The following is a 26,588-nucleotide window of genomic DNA, read 5'->3' as shown; positions in this document are numbered from 1 at the left end:
CTGGGGACAGCATATTGTACACTAATCGATAGCAAGAAATCAGGAAAAAAAAACTTTGAAGAAGACCACTGAAATTTCCCCAAAGCGTCTACCAAAGTCAAAAAACTAAGGTACATATTTAAGAGGGCCTAACGCCTCCATGTGCCACATTACCATCAGTTTTTTGTTATGCTAATGTGGCCCAAGGAGGCCAAAATGGCCACGCCAGATATACAAAGTAGCACAATGCATGCATTGCACCTCTATGTAACCCCTTACGCCACATTATGCCTGCGCCAAGCATAATGTTTGCCAGGGGGGCATTCCCCTGTTAGGGGGACTGGAAAATGGCACAAAGAAATCTAAAAGTCTTTTTTGCGCCATTTTTTGTGGCATTTTTAATGCCTGCTCAGAGCATGCATTAAAAGTGGGGAACACCAATGGTTACAATGGGCCCCTATGTAGTGTTCAGGGTTAAAGCCAACATTTTGGCGCTAACCCTGAACAGTACATCAATAGCGTCAACAATGTTGATGTTATTGCCCCCTACCCTGTGCCGTGGTGCATCGTATTTTAAATACTGTGCACACATGGTGGGGGTAGGGGCTGCTAAGGGGCGCAAGAAAAGGGGAGTTGCACTGGGTGCAACGCCGCTTTTCTTAAATCTGCCTCTCAAAGTGAAGTTTGACAAATGTGGAACTTGAAAGGATCTGATGTCTCTGATGGTGGATTCGCCCTGTAGTGTTGCTAAACTAAGGTAAGCAATCATTCTTTTCCTGACTTGATGCAAAGCAATGGTCTCTCTCTGTAACTGAAGAGGCTTATTCTATTCGCAGTCCCTGTCTGCTACTCTGACGCTTTCATGCCACAGGCAACACATCAAAGGCTCTAGGAACCCAGCTGGCAGTACTGCGTTCGGTTGGTGGCACAGCATTGGGTGACGCGGCACAGCGGGAGGGACCAGCTGTGCGGTTTATAGCTGAGACTCAGCAGAGGGGATGCAACACAGTGTGGGTAGATGGGGGCGTTGCTTCTGAATCAGAGATGCAGATGTTCAGCAGTCACTGTGAGCAATGTGCACATGTGTGCCCCCATGAGTCTGCGCGATTTCCACCAACGCTGTCGCGCAGCATCTGGAGCTGGCATCTCCCTTTCAGTACAAGTGACATCCTTATTCACGGTAAGCAGTCTTGGGAAAGAAGTTCATCACCAGCGGGTACCATTGCTGACTGGACTAATGTACCTGTTGACATCTTTGGTAACCTGCAAGCCACAAGCTTGCAATCAAGGTAAGAAGGCATCCCAGCCTTTCATCCTTCTGATTTTGAGGAGATAAATATGCTTGATTTGAGTAACCAACATCTCTCATTTACAGGCCTACGAGGCTCAAAGAGTTTCTAGTATGCGGCAGCACTGTGATTATAAACAAGAATATATATTTGTCAGTGACCTGCTCTCACCCGCTCAATTATCACCCCACTTGCTTGTCAGGACACATTTTATTTCAATCAATCTTCCACCTCACCCCGCCACAAGAAAATCATTGTGCAAGATAGAACTTCCTTTGACCTTCTCACAGAAAGACCAAGATTTGAATGGGCGTGACATCCGTCACCATATTTCCGTGCTCTGCAGTGGGGGTCAAATGGGCTCATTTTGATTCCCATTGAAATCGTAATTGCGGCAGAAAACGAATAAGGGAAAAACAACTGCTCATCTGGTGATTGAGTCCATGTAAATATGAACAGGGAAGAGAATCAAAACCTGGTAATCTGTGAGCAAAGCTAAGATTTCGCACGTGCTTCGTTCCCGTCAGGACCACCGGGAATAAGGAAGTGATACCTCATCTCGTGGCTACTGCACACAGCAATATCAATATTTACTGGGTGCAGTGTTACCTCTCAGAATATGTGGGACTCACATGTAGCACCTTTGTTGTACCTGATTTACAGACCAGTGGCGTAACCAAACATGAGGGTCCCTCGTGCACAGTACAGGGAGGGCCCATCCCCCTAAAGACTCACTCAGGAGCTCTCAGGCCAGAGTACTGTGCTCAGGGGGGCCCGGAGCTTGCCCCCCCTAATTACAGACCTTAGCCGGGACAATTTCAATAAGCCTTTTACAGCAATATGTTGGACAATGGCGTGAGGTAAACTGATGCGACTCCCCTGCAGAATGTTATGACGGGCTACCCGTGTCTCCCACAGGCAGGGCTTTTGAGGGGGGCTGGACCGGCCGGGTCTTGCAGTAATTCAAAAGGGATTTTTTGGGATCTAGATTAATCCTCTCAGTGAGGTGACTCCGGCAAACCAAAGGTTTGAACTCACCTTGTGAGAACCGGTAGACTCTGTCTTCAGCTGTATTGTCTTTGTTCGGTTCCCCCACACCAGTAAACGATGAACCATGGACCTGCCGCAATCAGACTATTTTTTGTTGTTGTTTGCAACTGCGGGAATCAGGCGAGCCTGTCCCGTTCTGGGGGTCCTCTACTGGGTGGGAACGAATATAATGAATTTGTGAAAAAGAAGGTTGGTCTGGTCATCAGATCAGCAGTTTTTGGAGCAAAGGGAACTTGCTGTAATTGAAGTCAGTGTGGGCTTTTTGTTTGTAAGGTTTCTTCTACCAAGCTTTGCAGCTGCATATCGAGTGGAAAGAGCAAATGTCAATCTGCCTTTTTCTTCAAATGGACAAAGCACCATTTATATAACGTTTAATACCTCTGAAAAGGCACTGAAATGTTCCAGCTTCTTTGCTGAAATGCTCTGAAACATCTATTTATTCAAGGTCTTTTCCTGTTGGACTTGAATGCTTATGTGAATACATACCCAGAAACACTCATTTAATAGCTAATTAATGCAACCGAGAGGGTTTAATGAAAGGTCCTTACCATAAATATGCCTTCATTAAAACACAGAAATGTATATGCACCTTGTGAAGTGTTTTAATGCGTTTGAAAAAATATGCTGCTCTGATTTCAGTTATTGTTTGTAGAGTAAGACTTGAATGAATTTAACCCTACACTTGTTTTATCCCCCTTAAAGCCCTGCGAATAGCTTACACATATTCATTCACGTTGGCCTGACTGTGGTCCCCTTAAAGTGTCTGGGGGCACCTGTAGGGGTTGGGCACTCCCTGTGCCACAGCGGCTGCAGGGGTCTGTGTTATGCCCCCAGTCTTTGGATGTCTGTACGTTGTGAGCGCCCAAACTCCCCTGCATTTGTTGCACTGTACAGCAACGCACTTTGGGCTCAGCCATTTCTCTAGTGTAAGCTCAGCTTCTGTAGTAGAAACAAGTGGTGGAGTAAACCCCAAATCACTAGTGCATTGGTAATGCAAGTGTTAATCAAAGGGCCATTTAAAGGCCTATTAACAGCATTAGTCCACTCCTTAAATTATCATATTTAGGCGGATCTCACAAATGTGTGAGCTGAGTGCGCATTGTGCAGACAGACTGAGCCCATTAAACAATTTAAAATAGGTGTTTGTAGCGGTGCATATTAAGTACATTGCTACAGAATTAAATAGATTAAATTGTCTAATGTAATTTGAATGCAAAAATGGTTAAGTGGATTTAAAACTGATGGGGGAAGTCTGAAACGCATTAAGAATATTTTGCCTTCATTTACTACGGATTTTGAATTAAAAAAAAATAACTGTGTTGTATCAAGCAGAGTGAACTTAAATTACTGAACATTTACAACTAATTTTCAAATCTTCTTCCAAAAGTGTGCATCATCTAGAGGCAGCAATTCATTTGTTGAAACTTCTAGTAGCGTTATGGGATAGCATTTTGATGAGACTATGCGAGAATTGTCACCAAAATTGTACAGAGTAAATTTAGGTAACCTTGAACATAAATGGATCTCAAAAATAGCAGTGCTGCATGAGTTCAAAAATTCTGATTTGACCCCAGTTGATACTGTATGAGAATATAAGTGATCCTGTAAACCAGAGAATGTGCTCCCCTCTGAATTCCATTGGAGGCTGTGTACACCATCAGTGGAAGGATTCCACCAGTAGAAGGTTGGTTGCCCTCACAGGAGTCAAACTAGACTTGAAGAGACAAAGGAAAAAACATGCACTGCTATGACCTTAAGGCATGTGAAAATAACTGCCCTGTATGCCAAGGACCTGTCTTTTATCAGCTAAAGAACCAATGGCCCAGCAGCCCAAGTGTTGCTATGAGGACCACTGCACAAGTGTGGAGTGCTGCTAGAACTGAAGACGTGGAAGTCTGGTGATGATTGTACTTGTGATTATCGAGGCTAAGAATATCAAGATACAAGAAAATCGTGGACAAAACATCAAAAACCAAAATATCAAAAGGTAAGTGCATATAGAGGAAGTATAAATGTACTTATTCTTACCCCACATCTATGAGCTAGATATAGTCATGGTACATATTTGTGGAGTTAGGAATAGAAAAGCTATTCTTAAATTTCGAGATTGAGGTTCAAAATGTAATCCACAATATTTGAATACATCGATATTGTAGGTTTGATATTCAGGAGGCATACCCTAATGATCACACGTATAAGGAAAACATACCTGAGAGTACAGCGCTTTTCACCACCCACCAAGGAAAATCCATGAATGCCTTGTGCTTACCACAGGAGGAACTTCTGTGTGTCTTTGGCGAACCACTGGGTGGCACAGCTTACTTATGTGCTAATTCTGCTCCCTCTTATCATCTGAAAGTGGCTTAATCCTTTGAGTGTGGACAACATCTAATCCCCCCACTGGAGTGTCAAAGTGCCCAGGACACTCCCTACGTATCTGATCTGGCTTGCCATTGCCCATTTGAAACCTTGAGGGAGAGTTTCTGACACCCCGGCCTGAATCCCTAGGAATTTATCACAAACATCCCCTCACCCGTACAGATGGTGACACACACACGTAGGCTCATCCACAAAGATGGTTTAATGTTGTAACCTCACCACAAAGAACGTACGGCTTTATAAGACATGGCAAACGAGAGTCATTTCAAGTATACGTCCAGCAGCCTCTCCGGACATTTTTGCTACACTTAGGGTCTCCCAGCATATCTTAGTAAGGCCTCACACATTATTTGTGCTGAATATCATTCACTCAGGGGCGATGCAGCCGAAAACTGAGGTGCCTCATGTGAACTGTGTGTAGGCCTCAGAATTAGATTAGCAGGATGCTGCAGGACTAGCGGCTTTCAATGCACGGACCTGTGTGTGGATCCCAGTACCAGGGTGTCAGGGGTTGCTGCAGCAGGGGATGCGGTGGACTACAAGAGCTGCGTGTGGTTACCGGTACAGAAATATCGCAAGGTGTTGCATGATGGGTTTGTGGTGCCCCGGTACAGCTGTGCCTTGAACTAAAATTAAAGATATTGGTACGTAACGAGACTGATATGTATCCAAAGAGCTACGTGTTGGTCCCAGTACAGAAATATCACACGGTGTTGCATGATGGGAATGAGGTGCACCAGTAGAGCTTTTGTATTCACACTAGTGGGTTGAGTGTGAGTCTCCTAACTGGACATATAGCGACTGGTGCGTGACCAGCCTGATGAGTTTCTAAAAGCCTCTGCGTAGGCGCACGTCCCGGGATACCAAGGGTGCTCCGTGGCAGGACTGAGGTGCATCGACAGAGCTGCGAACCACGCGGGCCGCAAGGGAGGATTTGCACACGTTTTCTCGCCTCTCCGTTGCCCCTCGCTTCTCAGCTGTAATTAGAATAGCTGCTTCACAGCTTGCAAGAAAACCCCCTGAGGGCAGGGATGGGTGGAATTCAAGAGGGAAGCGGGAGGGGTAAAAGCCTGCGATGTGGCGAGAGGCTAATCAGGCAGCCCCCGCGCCTCGGTCCCTGAGAGCTGACTCTTCCGCTTCCAGGCCTGGGTCAGTCCACAGCGAGGCGGCTTGGAAATGAAGAGCCGACTCTCACTCGCTGCCTTCGCCTCATTTTTGTTTAAAGTGCGGAATTCTATGAATAACAAAACAGTGAGAAGCATCGGCTCTGAATGACAAGCAGGACTCTCCTCGCAGGGCGGCGGATCATGGTCTGTGTAAAGAGCCCCATGCACCGTGTGTTTGAGGAGCAAACTCGCTGTTCACAGTCAATTGGGCTGTGTGTTACCAGGGCACAGAACAGCGCCTGCCGTCAGGCGTACAACACTGTGTTATCAGAACATGCATAATTGTTGTACACTTGCGCTGATACCAGTACCATACGATACCAAGGTGCCATTACAATAGGTTGATACCAGGCCACCAGGTGCTACAAGAGCCACTCATCAGATATAGGAAAGTACCAAAGACAACACTTATTAAGGGTGGGCGTAATTTGAATATGCTGCTAAAGTAATTTTGAGTAGATGTGGTTGGACTACATGTGGAAACAATATTTTTCCTTTTTAGGTTGACTGTCTGGTTTGTTAAAAACGTCTTGGGGACATTCTGAAAGCTTCCCTGGGAATCCATTCCATTGGCTTTGTGTTTTGTAACTCACAGTTGCTTGCTTTCTATTTGCTCTCTTTATTTCTTTTAGGTTGTCCGGCATGTCTTTGTCCCTACTTGGGTTATAACCTGTTTATTGTATTCTTCCACAAGTGCTTGCTTTCTGTAAATAGGCTTGTACATTTTGTTCTTATCTTGGAACATTTGCTGGACATCCAAGGACAGAAGCCAAATGGGAGGCTCTGCCTACTGAGCAAGCATGGTGTTTGTTTTTCTTTCTCTGAATTCAAAGTGAGAGAATTTATCTGACAATCTATGGTTGTCAAAAGCAAAACATTTTGCTAGCACAGAACACAATTTAAATGGCTGCAAATGAACTGTGCAAATATTGCAGAACATATCAGAATACGGAAAGCACAATTTAATTAGTATTTTTATAATTCTAAAGTGTGTTGGTAAACATATTTTAACATGCTCAAACAAATCAATACGCTAGATGATGCCATTTCCACACATTATTGGTTGTGCGTTGGATAATTTTATCAGTAAAACTGTATGTCTGCAAATGTAAAGGTCATTTCAATTGAAAATGTGTATTCTGTAATTGCAGTGCACTACCACACCATGCATTCTCCACTCTACTCAACTCAGCTCCACTCCACTCCACTCCATGACACTCTACGCCCCTCCAGTCCATGCCATTATATGCCATTCTATGTCTCTCCACTCCACAACACTCTATGTCACTCTATTATATGCCACTCTACTGTACCCCACTCTATTCCACTCTATGCCACTCTACTCTATTCCACTTGATGCCACTCTACTCTATTCTCCTCTATGTCACTTATGCCTCTCCACTCCACAACACTCTATGCCATTCCACTTTAGGCAGCTCTACTGTACACCACTCTATTCCACCCTTTGCCACTGTACTCTGTTCCACTCTATGCAACTCTACTCTATTCCGTTCTATGTCACTCTTCTCTATTCCACTCCACACCACTTTACTCCACTGTACACCACTCTATGCCACACTATTCCACTCCATTTCTCTTGACTTCACTCCATTCCACTCCACACCACTTCCCTCCACTCTATGACACTCTATACCACTTGACGACATCCCATGCCACTTTACTCCATGCTATGCCACTCAACTTCACTCCATGACACTTCACTTTACGCTACTCAACTACACTACACTCTACTAAATAACAATTTACTCTACTGAATGACATTTTACCCCACTCTACAACACTTTTCTCCACTCTATGACACTTTACTCCACTTAACAACACTCCATTCTATGTCCCTCACTGTACATCTCTCCACTCTACATTACTCCACTTGTTGATATTCCACTTAATAACACTTGATGCCACTCCACTCTATGACACTCTACTCTATTTCACTTGATTCCCCTTAACACTAGGCCAATCTACTCCACTCTATGCCACTCCACCCTTCAACTGTACTCTACTCTACGCCACTGCACTCTACAACACTCCACTCTATGATCCTCTACTCTATGACTCTCCATTCTATGACACTTTACTCTACTATATGTCACTACATTCAACTCCAATCTATGACACTTTACTCCACTCTTCACCCCTTCCACCTTATGCCCCTCCACTCTATGACCCTTTGCTCTATGCCCTCTTCTCATTAACCCTCCACTTTATGACACTTCACTCTATGGCACTCCACTCTATGATACTCCAGAGCCCTCTATGACATTCTACTTCAACCCGCTCTATGCCCCTCCACTCTATACCCCTCAACTCTATGACACTTCACTCTACTACACTCTACGCTCTACTCCACTCTATGCCCCTTCACTCTACTTCCACTCTACAACACTCTATGACTCTTCACAGCACTCTAAGACACTCCACACCACTCCATGCCATCCCAAGACACTCCACTCTACATCACTGTACTCCACTGTATGCCACACTAATCTGCTCTACTTCATGTTACTCTGCAACACTACATGCCACCCCATGACTCTCCATTCTACGTCACTCCACTCCATTCCACTCTATGCCACTTTCCTCCTTTCAACTGTACTCCATTCTTTTCTTTTCACTCCATCCCACTCCACTCTCTCCCACTCCAGTCTGCAATACTCTACTCCATGCCACTCTATATCACTTCACTCTATGGTGCTCTACACCACTCTATTCTGATCTACTCCATTGCAGAACCACTCTACTCCACTCTATGCCACTCTATTCTGCACCACTTCACTCTTCACCATTTTACTCTACAGCACCTGATCCAATCCATGCCATTCCACGCCACTCCATTCTACACCACTCTTCTCCACTGCACTCCACTCCACTGTATGCTACTCTACTCAATTCTACTGTACTCCGCTCTTTCCACTTCACTCTATCCCACTCCATTCTACTTTACTCCACTTTACAACACTCTGTTCCTCTCCACTATAGGCCTCTCTACTCTATGCCACTCTATGCCACTCTACTCTACTCCACTCTGCTCAACTCCATGCCACGCCACTCTATGGTACGCCACTCTATGTCACTCTACTGTATGACACCCCACTCCATGACACTCTATGATACTCAGCTCTAATCCTGTCTATGCCCATTTACTTAGCTCTACAACACTCTATGCCACTTTACACCCCTACACTCTACAACAATGTATGCCTTCCAGTCTACAACACTGTAAGCCATTCTATTCCACTCACTCTATGCCACTCAATAACCCTCCACTCTATGCCACTCCATGACACTCCAGTCTACTCTGCTCCTCTCTTTGACACTTTACAGAACTCCACAACCCCTTTTGCTTCTCTAAACTATGCCAGTCCACTTCACTCTTTGCCACTCCAGAACACTTCAGGACACTCCACTCTACACCACTCTATTCTACTCCATTCTGATCCACTCTACATATCTCCAGCCTACGCCACTCTACTCCACTCCACACCTTTATGCTCTGCGCCACTCTACTCCAATCCACTCTACTCCAATCTATGCCACCCTATACTATTCCACTCTGTGCCACTCTAATCCACTCCACACCACTCCACTCTATTCCACAACAATCCACTCTCCTCGACAACACTCTACTCTACTCCTCTCTACTCCATCACACTCTTCCACTCTTCTCCACTCCACTCAACTCTATGACTCATCTCTACTCCCCTCTATGACTACTCCACTCCACTCTACTACACTTCACTCTACTCCACAACACTCTACAACCCTCCATGACATTCCACTCTATACCACTCCAAGATACACCTCTCCACTCTATGCCACTTCACAACCCTCCACTCCACTTTATGCCACTCCACAACACTCTACATCACTCCACTCTACAGCACTGTATTCCACTCTATGCCAATCCAATCCACAACAGTCCACTCCATGTAACTCTCCTTTATGCCACAAACTTTTAGCCATACTGGTGTACAACATGGCTGAAACTCATTGGCAAAGCTAATAACTCTTGTATAGACAAAACTAATTGGCTTTGCCAATGTTTGTTTATGCCTAAACTGATTACGTTATTTGTCCTGACAAAACTTGTTTTGAAGCAGATATATCTTGTAATAACTCTGAAACGAATTTGGGCCACATTTTTTTCTCCCACTAGTATGTTTTGGTAACTTGCAAGCAATTACACACAACATGTACCCAGTGAAGCCTGTGGCTAAACCACATTTCTATACATATTACAAGAATTAAAGATAGTTCACAAGGAAAAATCTACACAACTTCACATACCTCTAAATGTAATCTTTTTTCACAAAAATGATCTCCACGTTTATTGGGTTCAAACTTCATAAAATATATATTTTTTAATTGTTTTTCAACGGCACCAGGATCTATTAATTTATTTATAATGTATGAATTCATTTTGTATAGTGCCTAGAAACAACAAAAAAACATTTTGGAAACATGACATACTAACCAAAAAAAAAAAAATTCTCCAAACCTGAACCTGGGGCAGCTATCTTTTTTAAGGTAGAATTTTCATTTACGAGACCAGACTACATTGCTGATGTCCTTTTTCATGTTATGTTAAGTTTTATCCATACCTCGCCTTGTGCTTTATTACCGCATGTGTCCTGAAGACACTGACACCAATAAGATCAGGTCTGAAGCAGGAGGCGTAAAGTTTCAGCCACAAGGACCATCATAATGTTGACCCTGGTTAGTGGTACAATTTGGAGTCCAAGAATTGGCTTTCAGGAGTAGAACATGTGAACGAGGCATGTAGGCATGAAAAGAAACCTCTTCACAACTGGTAACCATTTTTAGACTCGAGAGCTGGGACACGTTTGATCTGATTTCAGGCTGCATCGTTTGGGATCCATTGCAGCCGAACATCACCCTTGGGTACTGCACCAAAGTGCACGTGGTTGCCAAAATGTCTCCGAGACTACATGTGAAGGAGTTCAAGGGCATGATCTAGAGGACAAAAAAGGCACCATACGATTCCATATTAAAATAAGCATTAATACTCAGCTTGATGTCCAAAATTATGCTAGGTTCCCTACAGTTTGATTAGGTTATGGTCATGCTCCAAAGAACGCCGGCCAAAGTGAAACATCCTGTAGTCGTCAATCAATTAAAGTTAACAGAACTTTGTTTTGTGGGTTAAGTTGTAAATGTTCTCCAACATTCAATACCTGGTCATAGTTAAGCAACAGCTTTTGTGGGAGCCTGGTGAAACCTTCACCTTTTACTGAAGTTTCTGGAAGGACGGGGTGTCATCAGCGTAAAAATGAAAATAATCTCCATAGGCATTTAATAGATTAGCCAATGTCAACGCATGTTATTTGATATGATATGTCCATGCAGATTTCAACATTATGAGCAAATTACACCATGTGGTTGGATGGAGGTCTCAGCCTGAGCAGACCAGTAGAGACACCGACAGCCTAGTTCAAACTGAAAGCCGCACCTCCAAACCAGATGCCTCATAACCGGAAGTTGCACTTAACATTCACACACCAACTAAAAAAACACTGAGCTGCCTTGCAAGAATAATTAAACCTTCATTAGCATATTCTCAATGAAGGCGGACATTTACTAAGTTATTTATATAAAATGAGTCATTTTAAAGCAGAGGCATACAGCCCTGCAATATTAGGAATGCCAATCAGTGAAGGCTCAGAGAGACAGCACAAATAGCTGATCACTGCAAGAGATGTTTAGATGGAGGGAACCCCACGTTATTACAAAGGATGTTAAGATGGAGGGAACCCTGCGTTGTAAACACCATTGAAACACAAATGCCCACTGTATTATAAGTCTCTAGCAACATCTACTCAAATCCTTGGTACAATACGAACATGTTTGGTGGTTTGGCTTTCTGTGAACATACTATAGCAACAGTGTTTCTTTCACACAGAAAATAAATCATACATTAAATTACTCTGGCACAGTCATACCTAATGCCCACTGCCATGGTTTGTGGCGTTCTTCAGATTTCCCAGAAGCCCAGCATAACTCTTGCTTTGTAGAGATGGGACTAACTGATGTAATCCTGAGTGCCGGCCCTGTGCAGGCATCCATATATGTAGATCAAATAAAGTGATGGCAGGTAGTGTAATATGTGTATTTGACTGGAATGTACTAATGCTGACTATATACAGAATATGTGTTATATCTCATAATTGCTATATGTGCAAAGAATAACCGGATTCTAACGTCAGTCTGTATGCTGCCAAGTTGGATCTGCCTGCACTTTCCAATCATAAGTTACAAGTTAAATATCATATTACATTTTCCACAGCAATGGATATGTTCCTGCACAAATTAAGCGCTGACCTTAAGGTGAAAATAGACTACCCTGCATGCTGAGAATCTGTCTTGTATCATCTCAGGACCTCAAAGCCAAGTTGCCCAAGTGTGAAGTGCTGCCAGGCTGGAGTCTGGCTTGCAATCACAACCATAAGGAAGATATAAAGGAACTCCTTGTGCTTGCCACAAGCTGTGAAAGGAGCTCCTGGAAGTCTTTGGTGAGCGAATGTGCTCTGCAACTTACTTATAAGCTCTTCTGAGTCCCCTATCGCTTGAATCAGCCCGATCCTTTGATGCTAGAAAGTGCCCGTTGGCAATAGAATATGATATTTAAACTACACACATCTCTCCTCTGGGTGGTTGAGCAGTGATCGTACATGCACACAACTGACTTACAAGATGCGCTCTCTCGAGCACAAAGAGCATACATGTTTAAAGAGATCACATATAAGCGCTCTATAAATACATTTACAATATGTAAATTGTCTACATGAGCACAGTACCAAAGCAGAGGTCTTAGGAAAAGGATAGGGGGAACATCCCAGAAACGTACATTTCTGTACACGGGTCATTTTAAGATAGAATCGCATTTAGAAACAAAACCATACAGCAACAAAGCCCAGCATCCCTTTCTGTTTTCCTAAAGACTATCTACTTTCAAGCTACATGAATGCAAGCATATTTCTTTCATTAGCTCATTAGTCTCTCGAGGAATACATAAGAAGCGCGATATAGGTTACATCCTACAAAAATATCAAACAGAAAGTCTCACAAGAAGGAAAAATGAAGCCAAGAAAATAACAGCCAAAGTGAAAACACTAAACAAAGACTCTCAGAAGGAGAACATCAATCCCAAAGCCGTGTAAGGCACGTCCTTTGCAAGCACTGAACAAAACATGCCTTCCGCCGCCCATACCATCAACAAGTAAGGGAAAAGGCGTTTATTGAAAATAGATACAAATATTAAAGAAACCAGAAATGAATTCAATCACATTAGTGAAGAAAGCTAGTCTACTCTGTGGCCATTGTTGGGAGGGACACAAAAGGAAGACAATAATAACCACCTCTGAGGAAGTCAGAAAACATACACAATAGACATCTTTGAGATGGACAGAAGAAAGACATAGTGGAAGGAACAGTTGCACGTATTAGGAGGAGGAGCATTTGAAAGGCATAGAAAGATTGGCAACCTTCTTTGAGAAAGGCAGAAACGTCCTACACGGTGGCCATCTTTGAAGGAGCTGAAACACACATTGTGGGCATACTTTTTCGGGGCTAAAATCATAAATGGAATGGACTAAGGTCTAAAAAACTAAAAATAAGGTTAAAAAGTACCAAATAATTATTAAAACAAGCATCATACAGGCCAGGATCCAGCTGCTACTCAGTACATAGACAGTAAGAATAATACCACACCAGGCTAACTATTATTATTGACACACCTTATGTTTTATATGACGTACACCTGAAAATTTGGACCATATTTACTCAATTCTCATGCAGCTTAGCGCAGCACACAAAAGTGCAGTGTTGCATGCGAAGTAGATGGCAGGAGAGTGCCATATCTACAGAGATATGGCTCTCTCCTTCCCTTTTCCTAGCGCTGGCGCAGAATTTTGCTGCCGAGCGCCACACACACCTTTGCGATATAAAGCAAGGTTGTGTGCGTGAGTCAAGCATAGGTTTTATACTAACAGGGTTCCCTTCCAGTACAAAAAATTATGCCTGGACAACTTTTACAACTCTTCTTACTTTGTATGTGTGCTGTACAGAGCAGCACACATATAATGTTGGAAAATAAAATGTATCTTTTTATCACCAGCATTAATAATTGATACAAAGCCCCGTCTCAAGTTTAGAAGATAGGGTTTTGAGTTAAAAAGCATTGTAGGTTGCATGGGAATTCTCATGTACCACCCATGTAACGCCCCCTTGACGCTAAGTAACATTTCTTTTAAGTAACTTTCCAGCACAAAACAAGTTTTGAGCTGGAAAGTAAATAACAAAAAACATTTTGTACTGGTTTGTGCAAAATGTTTGTAAATCTGGCCCTTGGTGTCTTGTTGGATTTGATGATACTCAACACACATTTGCTAGTTAAACACGCCACAGAGGTTAGGGACATGATCTTCTCCCTCACCCTAGATGACATCTTCCTCACAGAAACGTGGCTCAACCCCCACTCCGGACCAGACATCGCCACTGCCATTCCCAAAGGTTACAAGATAACACACCAGGACCTAACCAACAAGCACGGAGGTGGAATCGCCATCATCTACAAGGACACAATCCGCTGAATGAAATCCCCTGATATCCCAACACCAGTAATGGAACACCTCAACTTCCAACGGCACACAGATGGAAATAGCACCATCAAAGGCACCGTTGTCTACAGACCACCAAGACCACACTCCAGCTTCTGCAATGCCATCCTGGAACTCATCGCCCCACAAGCAACTGACTTCGAGCACTACATATTCTTAGGGGACCTCAACTTCCACCTTGACTCCAGTGATACTAATTCCACTGATCTCCTGGAAACCTTGAGCAACATCGGCCTCAAGCAGTTCATCACCGACCCTACCCACATTGCAGGACATTCGCTCGACCCCTATCTTCACCTCCAGTGACAGAATCAGGTACATCTATACCACACCAGTCACCTGGTACCACCAATACAGCATGCACTTCACCATCTCCAGAACCACATGTCCCGGCACCATGCCCCCAGGTCCACGTGAAGAAACTAGACAAAGGTATCAGAAGACCACTGGAACAACACTCTCCGCTTCTACGTCCAACTCTACAAACAACCCAGAACAAGCAGCAAAAGCTTCTCCAAGTGGATCACAGAATGTGCTGATGCCATCGCCCCCAACAAGACAGCCAAGCTCAAAGAACAAAGCAAAAAAGCAAACTGGTTGACAGAGGAACTGCACTCCTTCAAATGCAACTGCCGACAACTTGAACAGAAGTGGTGCATCAGCAAAAAAACAGAAGACTGCACCACCTTCAGGACCGCCTTCAACCAGTACCACCACCTCCTGAAGAAAACTAAGAAGAACACACTAGCAGACCACATCAAAGCCAGCACAAACCACAGCAAGATCTCTTCCCCATCATGAAGGAGTTCACTAGTCCTGCAGCCACTGAGAGCGACATCACTCTCTCCCAAGAACTGGGCTAGAAACTCGTAGACTTCTTCCCCGACAAGATCTCGGCTATCTACGAAACCTTCAAGCTCAAACCTTCCACTGCAGGCAGCATTAACCAGCTCACATGCACAAACACAAACCCTGGGCACCTTCTCACCCACTGGGAACTCCTCACCATGCAAGCCACTATCTCCATCATGAACTCCGTACTCTCAAGAGCACCCAAGCACCATAGTCAGCACCACGTCATAATTCTCGGAAGCAAGACAATTGGGTATGAGCTCAGGAAGGTCCTGAATACCTATATCACTGCAGCCTCCTTCCCACAGGTCAGGAAACACATGAAAAGTGAAACCCTCCTGAAAAAAACATCAACCAACCCAGCAAAATTGAAGAACTACCAAACCTTCTCTCTGCTCCCCTATCCAGCAAATGTCCTTAAGAAAGCAATCAACCAGCAACTCACCCAACACCTAAAAGACCACAACCTCCTGGACCCCTCCCGATCTGGATTTCAAGATAACCACAGCACAGAGACAGCCTTGAGTGCAGCCACAGATTACATCAGAGCCCTCCTAGACCATGGGGAAACAGCAGCCCTCATCCTCCAGGACTTGTATGCCGTGTCTCACACCATCTCCCACCACATCCTGATCAACAGACTCCACCACATCGGGAATCAAGGAAACGTCCTCAAATGGATCGCATCGTACCTCAGTGGCAGAACCCAAAGGACCAGTCTTCTACCATTCACCTCAGAGCCCAAGAAGATCATCTGTGGAGTCTCCCAAGGATCATCCCTCAGCCCAACCCTCTTCAACACCTACAATGCCCCCCCGGGGTGTCACCGTCAGATCACATGGACTCAACATCATCTCCTATACTGATGACACACAGCTCATCCTCTCACTGTCCGAAGATCCTCCCTCCACAAAAACTATCTTCCACAGATGCATGATGAACGTAGCAGACTGGATGAAGGAGAACTGTTTTAAACTCAACACTGAAAAATGGAAGTCCTCATCTTTGGTAACAACACCTCACCATGGACTGACACATGGTGGCTTGCAGAGCTCAACATCCCCCCTTCCCCAACAGGTCACACCCGCAGCCTCAGCATCATTCTGGATAGCAAGCTATCCATAAGGAACCAAGGTGACACAGTCTCATCTACCTGCTTCCACACCCTTCTTATGCTCTGCAAGATCTTCAGGTGGAATAGCCCCCAGCAGACACCAGAAGGACTGTAACACAGGCCCTCATCCCCAGCAGACTGGGCTATGGAAACACACTCAGCTTAGCAATCATATCACGCTTCCTGAAGAGACTCCAGACAATACAGAACTAAGCAGCAAGTCTTATACTCAACCTCCCCAGAAGGACTCACATCACACCCGATCTCAAAAAACTACACTGGCTCCCGATTCAGAAGAGATGCCAGTTCAAGATACTGACCCACACCTACAAGGCCCTTGTTAGACCTGGCATCATTGGTGTGGTCTCCCTGTCTTTTTTGCCTCTGCTTCCCATGTTTTGACTATGTGCTGGACTCTGTTTTTGCTGCTTTTGGTACCCTTGGCACTTTACCACTGCTGAACAGAGCTAAAGTGCAAGTGCTCCTGTGGAAATTGTATGTGTAATTGGCTTGTCCCTGATTGGCATCTTTGATTTACTGGTAAGTCCCTAGTAAAATGCACTAGAGGCGCCCTGAGCCTGTAATTCAAATGCTACTAGTGGGCCTACAGCACTGGTTGTGCCACCCACATGAGTAGCCCTGTAAATATGGCTCAGACCTGCCACTGCAGTGTCTGTGTGAGAGATTTTAAGCTGCCAATTTGGCCTGGCAAGTGTACCCACTTGCCAGGCCTAAACCCTCCCTTTTTCTACATGTAAGGCACCCCTAAGGTAGGCTCTAGGTAGCCCCATGGGCAGGGTGCAGTGTATGTTAAAGGTGGGACATGCACTGGTGTGTTTTACATGTCCTAACAGTGAAATACTGCTAAACTCAGCTTTCACTGTTGCAAGGCCTATCTCTCTCACAGGTTAAAATGAGGGCTGCCTTTAAATAATATTTAAGCACAGATTTCCTTTGAGGGTCGATAAAAATGTAGAGTTTGGTGTCTCTGAACTCACGATTTAAAAATACATCTTTTGGTAAAGTTGTTTTTTGGACTTTGCTGTGCATTCCTGCTTGGGAAGAATCTCCAAGGGCTTCAGTTGAGCTTGCTCCTGTTGTTGAAGTCCATCAAAGACTTCCTGTGCCAGCACCTGGACTCTCTGGTGAGACTCCTGCCCTGCCAACTGGTGCCCCATCCAGTCACTGGATCCATAAAAGGTGAAGCTGGCGGAAAAGGACTGAAATCCATGCAAAGACCACCGTTAGGGGAAACTTTTGTTGCACCATCCGCAAAACGGCTGATTAATGATGCGCCACCAGCCTCGCTGCTGACGTCGACGCTCCGCATGCATCGCGGCTGGAAGATTGATGCATCGCTGCTGGAGAAACGAAGCGCAACACCCACTAATGGCTGCTGACAATGACACAAGCCCCACGCAGCACTGTTTCCTGACACCGTGTGACCAGATTTCAGATGCAACATCACTGGGTGTGAAAGATCGACGCAAAGCCTGCCCAGATCTGAAGTGCCCAGTCCGGAAATCGACGTATCGCTCTCTTGATGACGCATTGCCGAACCAACCGGAGAAGGAAACGACTCACGGCCTCACTTGCAAGTAAGGAACCAACACATTGCTGACTTTTCTGACACACGCTCGCCCGTGCAGCTTTATTTTTGATGCAAACCAGGTGCTTTTGTGTAACAACAGCATTCTCACTGTTTTCTAAGGATTATGACTCTTATTCTTTTTAAAATTCATATCCTGGCTTGTGTATGTTGGATTTTTGTCATTATGGTCTTGTTAGATTTAGATGAATATTACCTATTTATCTAAACTAGTGTGGTGTCCATTTTGTAGTGTTTTCACTGTGTTACTGTGTGTATTGGTACAAATAATTTACACATTGCTTCTGGGGTTAAGCCTTTCTGCTCATGCCAAGCTACCAACGGGGTGAGTGGGGGTTACCCAGGTGTGTTTCTCCTTTACCCTGACTAGAGTGAGGGTCCCTGCTTGGACAGAGTACAAACTGACTGCCTACCAGAGACCCCATTTCTAACAGCCCTATACCATGCAGGCCCAGCATACATCAACAAATGCCTGATTTTCGCCAACCGACTTGACACCTCTGATCAGCTTCCCACTCCCTTGCAGACACCCCCGATTAGTTTCCTTCACCCTCGCAGACACACCATAGATCTGTTGAGCCAACAGCAGAGAACACTCCTTCCCGCACTTGGCAGCCAATGCTTGAAACAATCTCCCCCTGCACCTCAGGACCGCAATGCCACTCCAGCTATGTAGAAGAGAACTAAAGACCTGGATGTTCGAATGATCATTCCTCCATGCAGCAGCATGCAGCTCCAGCACCTCAAGATCCTCACAGGTGATTGTCCATGCTCTATAAATGTTGATTGATTGATTGTTGATGATTGTGTTGGTTGTTCATGAGTGTCCCCAATCACTGTTTTTTTGCACATGACTTCTGGCATTTTCTGAATACCCTTCAGCAAATAAAGAAATTTTTTGACAGTGAGTATGAAGCTGCTGCTTAGTCATCAGTCATGCATTTTTATCATGAACTGGTAAGGCAGTCATTATTTTAGAGATCTAGTAATCTGAAAAATTCCTTCATCATTCATAGTCTCAACAACCAAGGCTCAATATGACAGTTTCTGTAATGATAAGCACACCTTTATATAATTAAATGCCAGTAATTAGCCCTCAATAGTAATGCCCTCCACTATCTTCTACTAAGAAGTAGGAATTGTAAGCACTCAAGAATTTGTAGTGCCTTTTAGCAGCCTTCTGGCTGGTGTACTGGACGACTGTACTCCTACTCCATCCTTCCAGGTCTAGACCTACTCTAAGCCTCCCTGTGTCTTCTTTAATCAGACATAAAATGAAAATATTCTGCGCAATCCAGGCACATCTCCAGCCATTCTCTGTCTGGCTTACTTTGCTGCACCATCATAACACAAGTGGACATGCTTCTGCTGCAACCAGCGTCGGAAGGGACCAGAAAGAAATCCACTCCTAAATAGTGGTTGAGTAATTGGTGCCATAATATGTCACAATTTTAATTTGATTGTTTTCACTTACATCCATTACACTAGTAAGAGGTGCATGTTATGACAAGGCAAAAGCACCACATCATTCACAACATCAAAACAATTCACATGTAGATTTATTTTGGGATGAAATTTCTAGATGGTATATTTAGTATATTATTTCATATCATGTTATTTGATCGAAGTTTATATATCATTGGGTATTTTATAGATACATTTCCTGAAATTAAACAGCAATCATGTATTGTGGGTCATAAACTATCTAATTTGTGTCAAAGTGAACCACTCTAAGATCACGACTATACTTACATGTCACATTGGTCCGTTCTTTACGTTTACTATGAATATTTGAGGAAGTGAAAAATGTAGAATGATCATGCGATCAAGGCCGCAGTGACGGCTGAAACGATTCTTGTTGAATAAAAGATTTTTGTAATATTTTTCCAGAGTAGGCATAACTTGCTTTGCTGGAGATATATATATATATATATATATATATGTACACATATATATATATATAAAATAAAGGAGAACTCTGGGAAGTTCCCAATTTTAGGTGGAGAGCTGCTCTAGAAAGGAGCACCCTTCAACACCAGCGACACTCTAGATTTGCTCACCTCAAATGTCTGCTTATCTAGCAATGTTTTTAAGCATAGGATCAGCACAGTGCTGTCCTCGCCGAGCTAGATAGTGACAAAGTCTTTTGCCATTTGTACAGCAAAATCTTTAAGCATAGGATTGACACAGTGTCATCCTCGCCGAGCTGTAAACGACAAAAGCCATTTACCACTCCAGGCACTGTGCTGATCCTATGCTTAAAAACTTTGCTAGATAAGCAGACATTTGAGGTGAGCAAATCTAGAGTGTCGCTGGTGTTGCAGGGTGCTCCTTACAAGAGCAGCTCTCCACCTAAAATTGGGAACTTCCCAGAGTTCTCCTTTGTTTTTTGCATAATTTATGCGTCACTCTAACCCTGAAAGGGCTTTGGTTTGATATATATATCATATAACATATATATATATATATATATATCATTTCTATGCTTAACATTTACAAGTCACTACATAGTTTTTATTTTATATATGTTGTATGATTAGATGCTTATGGGTCTCTGTTTCACTTATTTACCACAATTTGTAAATATTATCATAACTATCTGACCTTAATGATGTGATATGGAACCTATACTTAGTTTTGTATCTCAAGTGCATTATGTAATACTGACTTAATGAAAACTAATACAATTGGTTTAAAAAAAATCAGAACTATTTTATCTTATAGCTCTTCATTATTTAAGTATTGAGGAAAAGATAACATTTTAAGAATAATTGCATTATAAAAAATGCACAAATTAATTAGTTTCAAGTACAGCAACACATGAAAGTCTGAGTTTATACAATACAACTTTAAATCTCAATATATTATCTTCCTTATACATAAATACCCTTTCATGAATTTACATACTTATTACTTTACTCCTATTGTGGAAGAGAGAAAAAAAACAAAAAAACGTTCACTTTCTCCAGTGCATTACACTGTCTCACCCTATACCTCTCTCAATATATCCTCTATCTCCACTCTCTGACTCATCCTAAACCTCATTCTACCACTAGGATCTCCAAAATAACCCTTTCTAGACCCTTCACTCGTCTATACCTCCTTGCTTACCCCAAACCTCAGTTTACTACTATGATTTCCCGAACAACACTTTCTAAATTCTTCCCTCATGCATCCCTCCTTTGACTCATCCCAAACCTCATTTTTACTGTTATGAGCTCCCTAATCCCTTTCTACAGACGCTTTCCTCCTCCAGCACTCCTTTTTACTCACCCTAAACCTCATCTTACTAGAATGATCTCCCAAATAAGACTTTCTAAACTCTTTCCTCTTCTATCCCTCTATTATTCTATTCAATACAACTAACTGACTCACATGTCCACTTCTCAAATTAACTATTCCCTATATTAATCCACCACTAATCCTTTTGGGTTTGAGGGTGGTGTGCTACTCGCAAAAAGGGCTTCAACTCCTTGTCAGGAGTAGTGAGAGCTATTTAAATACAATTTACAATTACAATATGTGGAATTAAGTATTGAAAATATATAAATACCAGTCGATAGTTTTGTGCTGAATGTTTTGGCCATAATATTACAAAAGGAAGCTATTCCAGACTCATAATTCTAGACCCACACCATCAGAGAGGTACATAACCAGTTAGCATGTGCTCAGCTGACCCACGTAGTCACAGTTATACTCTCACTGAAATCCATTCTGAGTGCTTGAGATGAGCCCTTGTCTTTCTGGGGTACAGAAAGGCCTACTTATCTTTATGAATGTCTTATCTTTTTCATTTGGTGATGTTCAAATCACTACAGAGAGCAGAATGTTTTTCCTCAGTATTTATGTGAATGTCTCTTTTAAATAGATAACTGTAAAATGTAATTATCAGAGGCACATGTTTCACTGAACAGCACAAGAGATTCATGAAATAATGGATGAATATAATGTTAGGTTTTGCCACTGGGACAGGCTGCAGTTTTCACACCTACTTCAGGGACTCGACAATTTAATCCCAAGTGACTACAACAAGCTATCCGCATAGTTCACAGGATGGATGATTATGAAATTACTGATGCTAAATAAAGTCATTATCTTGGGTTGAGTGACAGCTGAGACTTAGGCAATGCAGGAGGGAATACATAAAACCCAAAACATTCACGTAGCTGAGGACAGCAAAGATTCCCAAAGAAGAAATGAAAGGATAGCAATGATGGCTCAGAAACATTGATACTACCACTGCCAGATTTTGATTTCAAAGCTACAAAGACATCATTGAAAGAGAGCCTGAAAGATATGGTACCAGAACATCGTGGCCTAGATATTGTGTGACAGAAATATTGTCTCCTAAGTACTGTTTACAAAAGTATTGCCCCATTGGAGTTAATGACAGAACATCTACACCCAAGAGAGCCATATTTTTGTACACAATATTTAGGCCATGATATTTAAGTCAGATTACCTTTTTGCTACAGATATACTGACATACAACCATCTAAAAACACTGATGCCCAATGACCCCTTCTGACCATCTCCGCTGGTTTCTTGCCGCTAAAAACTATAATCAGTTTGAAAATATGCTACACTGCACGTAACATTCTACAATTCCGACAACCAGTTTACCTACTTTATGATCTGTTTCGAGGTCACACACAACACAAGAATCGCAGTGTACTCTCAGCCTCATCTTAAGGTTTTTCGGGGTCCTGGGCAAGGAAAATGTCCTCATTTGGAAGCAATTTGAACTTTACTACCTATATTCTGCTAATTCAAGCCTAGATGATGCCAAATGATATTCAATTATACTTTAATTTTCACAGAAAAACTGCTGAATGTCTTTCCTCGGTCCTGAAAATTCCAAAAAATGATACAGAGGAGAGAAAGTCAGAGGCAGAGCTAGGAAGAGAGAGCCCCTGACAGAAATTGACGAAGATGTTTTGGAATGCAAGAAAGATCATGGGGCCCTTGAAAAGTGGGGACCCTGACCAACTGTCCACTTTGCCCATGCCTTAAAACATCTCTGTGTACGCTACTCTGGAAACTAAGAAGGTGCACGGATGCCAAGGTGTATATATGTATTTAGAACATTGGAACATTGGCACCTTCGAGTATTTTAGCTCTTGACAGCTAAGGGAAGAGAATTACATGTAACTGGAAGCGAGTTAGCTAACTACAGAAGGATGAAGCAGAGTTGCAAACAGTCTGCATTATGAGGCAAACATTTTCCTGTTGTGCTTCCAAGCACTACTCTGCAATGTCCCTCGGCTGTGGAAAGTTCTCCCAGAAGGTTAAGGCTGGCCCTGTAAATGAATACCCTGCAGCACAATCAAAAGCCCCCCTATTTTCAACCTCCCCAATTGTGAACCTTTAATGGTCTCCGCCTTCTTCTTGAGTACTTCATGCTGGCTAAGTGGGTTTTCTCTATTCTGGAAATGGTTTACCCTCGGGTCAGGTTCCCACCAAACAAATACAGTAATAAATGCAGGTAACATAAATAAATAAATAAATGCACACATAAATACATATATGAATTAATTAATTATCACAACATAATCCCTCGTGCTGAGATAGCAAACATCAAAAAGCAGCGTGAAGTTCAGTTTAATGTGTGTAGTGCGTTGAATTCTTTTGCCTAGTATCAGCTGTCAAATGTTTGTTAATTGTTGTTTTATTCTTAGAGAATGTTGCTTATTCTGAGAAAAGGATAGCATATTGTCATTGCAGTAACGTCAGTCATAGTTAGCTAGAACACTCACATGTGATGGCCTTTCCCAAAAGGTTGAAATAGGTCAAATTTCAACGGAAACTATTTTGAAAACTGTGTAGACTAAGGCCCATATTTATACTTCTTTAGCGCCGCATTTGCGTCATTTTATGACGCTAAAGTGGCGCAAACTTATAAAGTTCAATTGTATTTTATAAGCTTCGGCGCTTTTGCGTAAAAAAGCGGCACAAATGCGGCGCTAAAAAAGTATAAATATTGGCCTAAATGTGCAAGCACAGAATACTGAGGCAGCGTAATAATGAAGCCATCTCTGGCCTCTTCAATCCACTTACAGCCACTCCCTGTCCCTTCGGTTCACTCTTGCAGCTTTCTCCCTGTGTGACGTTTTTTCGTTTTTCTCTTCCTTCTTCTTTTTCATACCTGTTCTTTGCTCGCTCTAAATGCTTGAGGCAGAAAAATAAGTGCTGGTTCCTGCACCCGAAACCACTGACTCAAATTAAGCACTGCTAATTGATCGTTATTGCCCTTTCATCGGGTGCTTCGAATTGTCACTATACCCTGCAGAGGACGTTATCCACTGTTAATCAACCATCTCACAGTTGTGGGCCTACGCTGACGGAGAGGGTAAATAATGCTGGGGAGAACCAATAAATAGATATTAATGCCCTACAGCAAGTGAGCAACAGCTGTTAACTCGCCCACCGCAAACTCAACCAACACGGGCAGATACACGCACCCCATGCCTGCCTTTATCCTATCCTTGCCTAATGCTCTGACTGAACTTATAATACAGGCAAGGAACACTAGTTAGTGACTGGATTCAGAGCAATCTAAAAGGCTGAGCCAATCCCTGACAGTTAATTACGGTGCTAATATAGGGGATCGCATCCAAGCAACCCTAAGGCAGTGACTTGTGGCGCAGAAACTATAATACACAGTCCTATGCAAATGCTACGCCATGGCAGACCTTTATGCTATGGCTACAGGTACTGAGAACATTGAGCTAAGATTACAGCAATGCGGGACATTGTGCCCGCATATGTCCATACAGGACTGCGCCTTACATAGAGAATGGAGACATTGAACCACTCTGTTCCCACACAGGGACTTGTCACATGGCTACAGCAATAGAAAACATTGTCAGAGAGCTATAGCTATACTGGACATTATTCAACGGATGCACAAACACAGGCCGTGCACACAAAGGCATTGTATTGAAGATAGCCCAATACAAGACAATTTGCCACTGTCACAGCGTGACAAGCTAGTGACATGTCTACACCAAAATGGAGCATTCATTTACAAGTACACCATGGAGACCACTGCCACCGTCAGTGTCAGTCACACCATGCTGGATTATGGCGTGGAACAGTCTTGTCGTGTGTGTATAATTTGACTTAGAATGGGCCCCTTTCATAGGGATACAAACTAGATTGTGGTCATAGGTTGGCGGCATCTTCAGTGTTTTCTGGGAAATGTGGGATCTCTTTCCTCCCCTTACCTTCAGTTAGGCCCAAGTGTATGCTCCAGTATGTCTGCAGGCACTGCAGCTCCTTCTTCATGCCCCGCTTGCAGCGGCAGTCATAGAGTGGGCTCTCCTGCAGCACCTCTAGCGCGGCCTGGCATTCCTTGTTGGCAAGCATGGTGTTTCGATCTCGGCCAGCGAGGCACTGTCGTAGAGTGCGGTAGCGGGCACTGCAGCTCTGGTCTGCAGCACAAACTTCGCTGGCACGGACACAGTCCATTGGGGCCCGCCATCCGTGAGGGCCTGAGCCGGCCAGATAAGACGGGGCAGCCATGGCGCTCAGGATCTTGTCTGGAAATGAAACAAGGGAAGCAAAATCACAAATTAAGCCATATATAAAAATCAACACAGTCTATATCGCCTACATGAACATCACACACAGAAGAAAGCCTCTTATGAGGACATCTACTGCATAAGAACATTTACATTGTAAGAACCTCGTAAACTGAAAGAACATCTCTATTCATAAGGATGGCCCCTGCGAGAAACACCCTTAGAGAAAACCAATCCATGCAAGTAAATCCCTTAATAAATAAACAACCATTTTAAAAGAACAGCCACTTTGAAAGAACACCTCCCACGAGAGTGTTTGCTTTATAAGCATATATTTAGAATACCCTTCTTTGCAGAACACCCACTTAATACGACACACCAGTAAAATCATAGTGACCACATAAGAGCTATGTACACATAAGAAAATCTGTCTAAAAAAACTTCTCTTGAAAAGAGCATCCATTTATAAAACAAAACTTCCCCAAAAAGGAACATATGATTATAGAGAAGATGTACATAGACAAGTGTCATACAATGAGAAAGTTGGCCCCCAAAAAACCATCCTACTCTGTTAGGAGACACCAATCGTTGCAAAAACCACTCTTTGAAAATAGCCTTTTTTGAGAAAACCTCTCCCCAGGTACCCCCAGAAATAACAACCAACTAACATAACTGCAGTTTATGAGACTACTATCTTACAAAAACATCTGAATAAGAAAATGAAGAAACCCTTGTAAAAATACTCTCTTCAGATGAGAATGCCCCAGTATAAGAATCACCTACACGTGCAGGTCCTTTCAAGGAGTGCCCCTCAATAAGCAGAAAACCTATATAATATTTGCCATATAAGGTTATCCTTTTAAGGAAAAAAAATCCCCCAAAATAGAATGTCCATTTTAGAACTCCCACTCATGTGATTAGTGCCCTATAGGAACCTCATGCACATGAAGGTCTTTTGTAGGACCACCTA

At 43.1% G+C, this 26,588-nt stretch overlaps 1 protein-coding gene across 1 annotated transcript in view; it reads right to left on the bottom strand.

The window, feature by feature from the left end:
* The window catches only part of GFRA2 (GDNF family receptor alpha 2), a 281,898-nt gene that overhangs the window by 207,074 nt on the left and 48,236 nt on the right, over positions 1-26,588 (bottom strand). Inside the window, exon 2 of the mRNA XM_069213995.1 lies at positions 25,322-25,636. Coding sequence (XP_069070096.1) covers positions 25,322-25,636 — 315 coding nt within the window. The remainder of the gene's footprint in view (positions 1-25,321; positions 25,637-26,588) is intronic.

Source organism: Pleurodeles waltl, chromosome 11 (assembly GCF_031143425.1).
Source record: "Pleurodeles waltl isolate 20211129_DDA chromosome 11, aPleWal1.hap1.20221129, whole genome shotgun sequence".
Lineage (NCBI taxonomy): Eukaryota > Metazoa > Chordata > Amphibia > Caudata > Salamandridae > Pleurodeles > Pleurodeles waltl.
The sequence above is the reverse complement of the archived record's forward strand: the minus strand, read 5'-3'. Positions and strand labels throughout refer to the sequence as shown.